Source organism: Merops nubicus, unplaced genomic scaffold (assembly GCF_000691845.1).
Source record: "Merops nubicus isolate BGI_N331 unplaced genomic scaffold, ASM69184v1 scaffold27262, whole genome shotgun sequence".
In the NCBI taxonomy this organism is placed as follows: Eukaryota; Metazoa; Chordata; class Aves; order Coraciiformes; family Meropidae; genus Merops; species Merops nubicus.
In genome coordinates, this window is record NW_008596025.1 from 2,095 (window position 1) to 3,154 (window position 1,060).

Here is a 1,060-nt window from a genome sequence, read left to right on the forward strand (position 1 = left end):
AGCAGGAACCTGACTCAGCACCACGATGCTCTCCTCAGGCTGGTGTGGGGACAAGACCTGACCTCTCACCTGGGATGACACCAAACTGGTCCCACCTCTGCCCCCGAAGGCTGTGAGTGCCTGGGAGACGCAGCAGCTCAGGGCTGAGCCTCCACTTCCCCCTCCTCTCCCTGCCCTGGCCAGGGTCCAGCCCCCTCCCCAGGGCTGGGATGGGGGCACTGCGGGTGGCTCTCCTCAGGCTGGTGTGGGGACAAGACCTGACCTCTCACCTGGGATGACACCAAACTGGTCCCACCTCTGCCCCCGAAGGCTGTGAGTGCCTGGGAGACGCAGCAGCTCAGGGCTGAGCCTCCACTTCCCCCTCCTCTCCCTGCCCTGGCCAGGGTCCAGCCCCCTCCCCAGGGCTGGGATGGGGGCACTGCGGGTGGCACATCACACCCCAATGCATCTGCCTCCTTGCAGATGGAAAAATGGGGCAAAAAAAACCCAAATAAAGGGGTTCAGCGATCTAGACGTCGCTCCCCCAGCCCCGTGGCACTGGGGGTGTCCCCCTCCCATGAAGAACAGAAGCACTCACAGCTGTCCTCTTCCTCCAGGAACACTTTGCTGACGTAGCAGGCGTAGACGAAGCCAAAGAGCTGTGCAAGGAAAGCAGGGAGAGAGCAGTGGGTTATTGGGGTGATGGGAGCCACGAGGGCACGGTGTGGGTGGGTGCTGCCAGGTGGGTGCCCGGGAGCAGCCCTGGGGGTCCCCGAGCAGGATCAGGGCTGCCGTGGTGCTGGAGCCCATCTCCTGTGGGTCCTGGTGCTGCTCAGGGATGCAGTGAGGTCGGGTGGTTTTGGCTGTGGCAGGGGGACAAGGGTGGTGGCTCTTGGGCTGGCACCCCACCGGGCAAGCTGTGCAGAGGGTGCTGGGCCCCACGTGGTGCTGGGTGCCCCTTTGGTGGGTGCACGGCAGCTGCTCTGCACCCCAATTCCCTTTAAAGCTTTACTTTCCTGCAGCCCCCCCAAGGCTCCCCGGGACACACTCAGCCGTGGCCCTGTCCTATGTCCCCAGGAGG

General features: G+C 64.3%; 1 protein-coding gene across 1 annotated transcript in view; it reads right to left on the reverse strand.

The window, feature by feature from the left end:
- Positions 1 to 1,060, reverse strand: part of NKAIN1 (Na+/K+ transporting ATPase interacting 1) — a gene marked incomplete at both ends in the record, with an annotated part of 3,855 nt that overhangs the window by 2,090 nt on the left and 705 nt on the right. Inside the window, one exon of the mRNA XM_008936266.1 lies at positions 578 to 638. Coding sequence (XP_008934514.1) covers positions 578 to 638 — 61 coding nt within the window. The remainder of the gene's footprint in view (positions 1 to 577; positions 639 to 1,060) is intronic.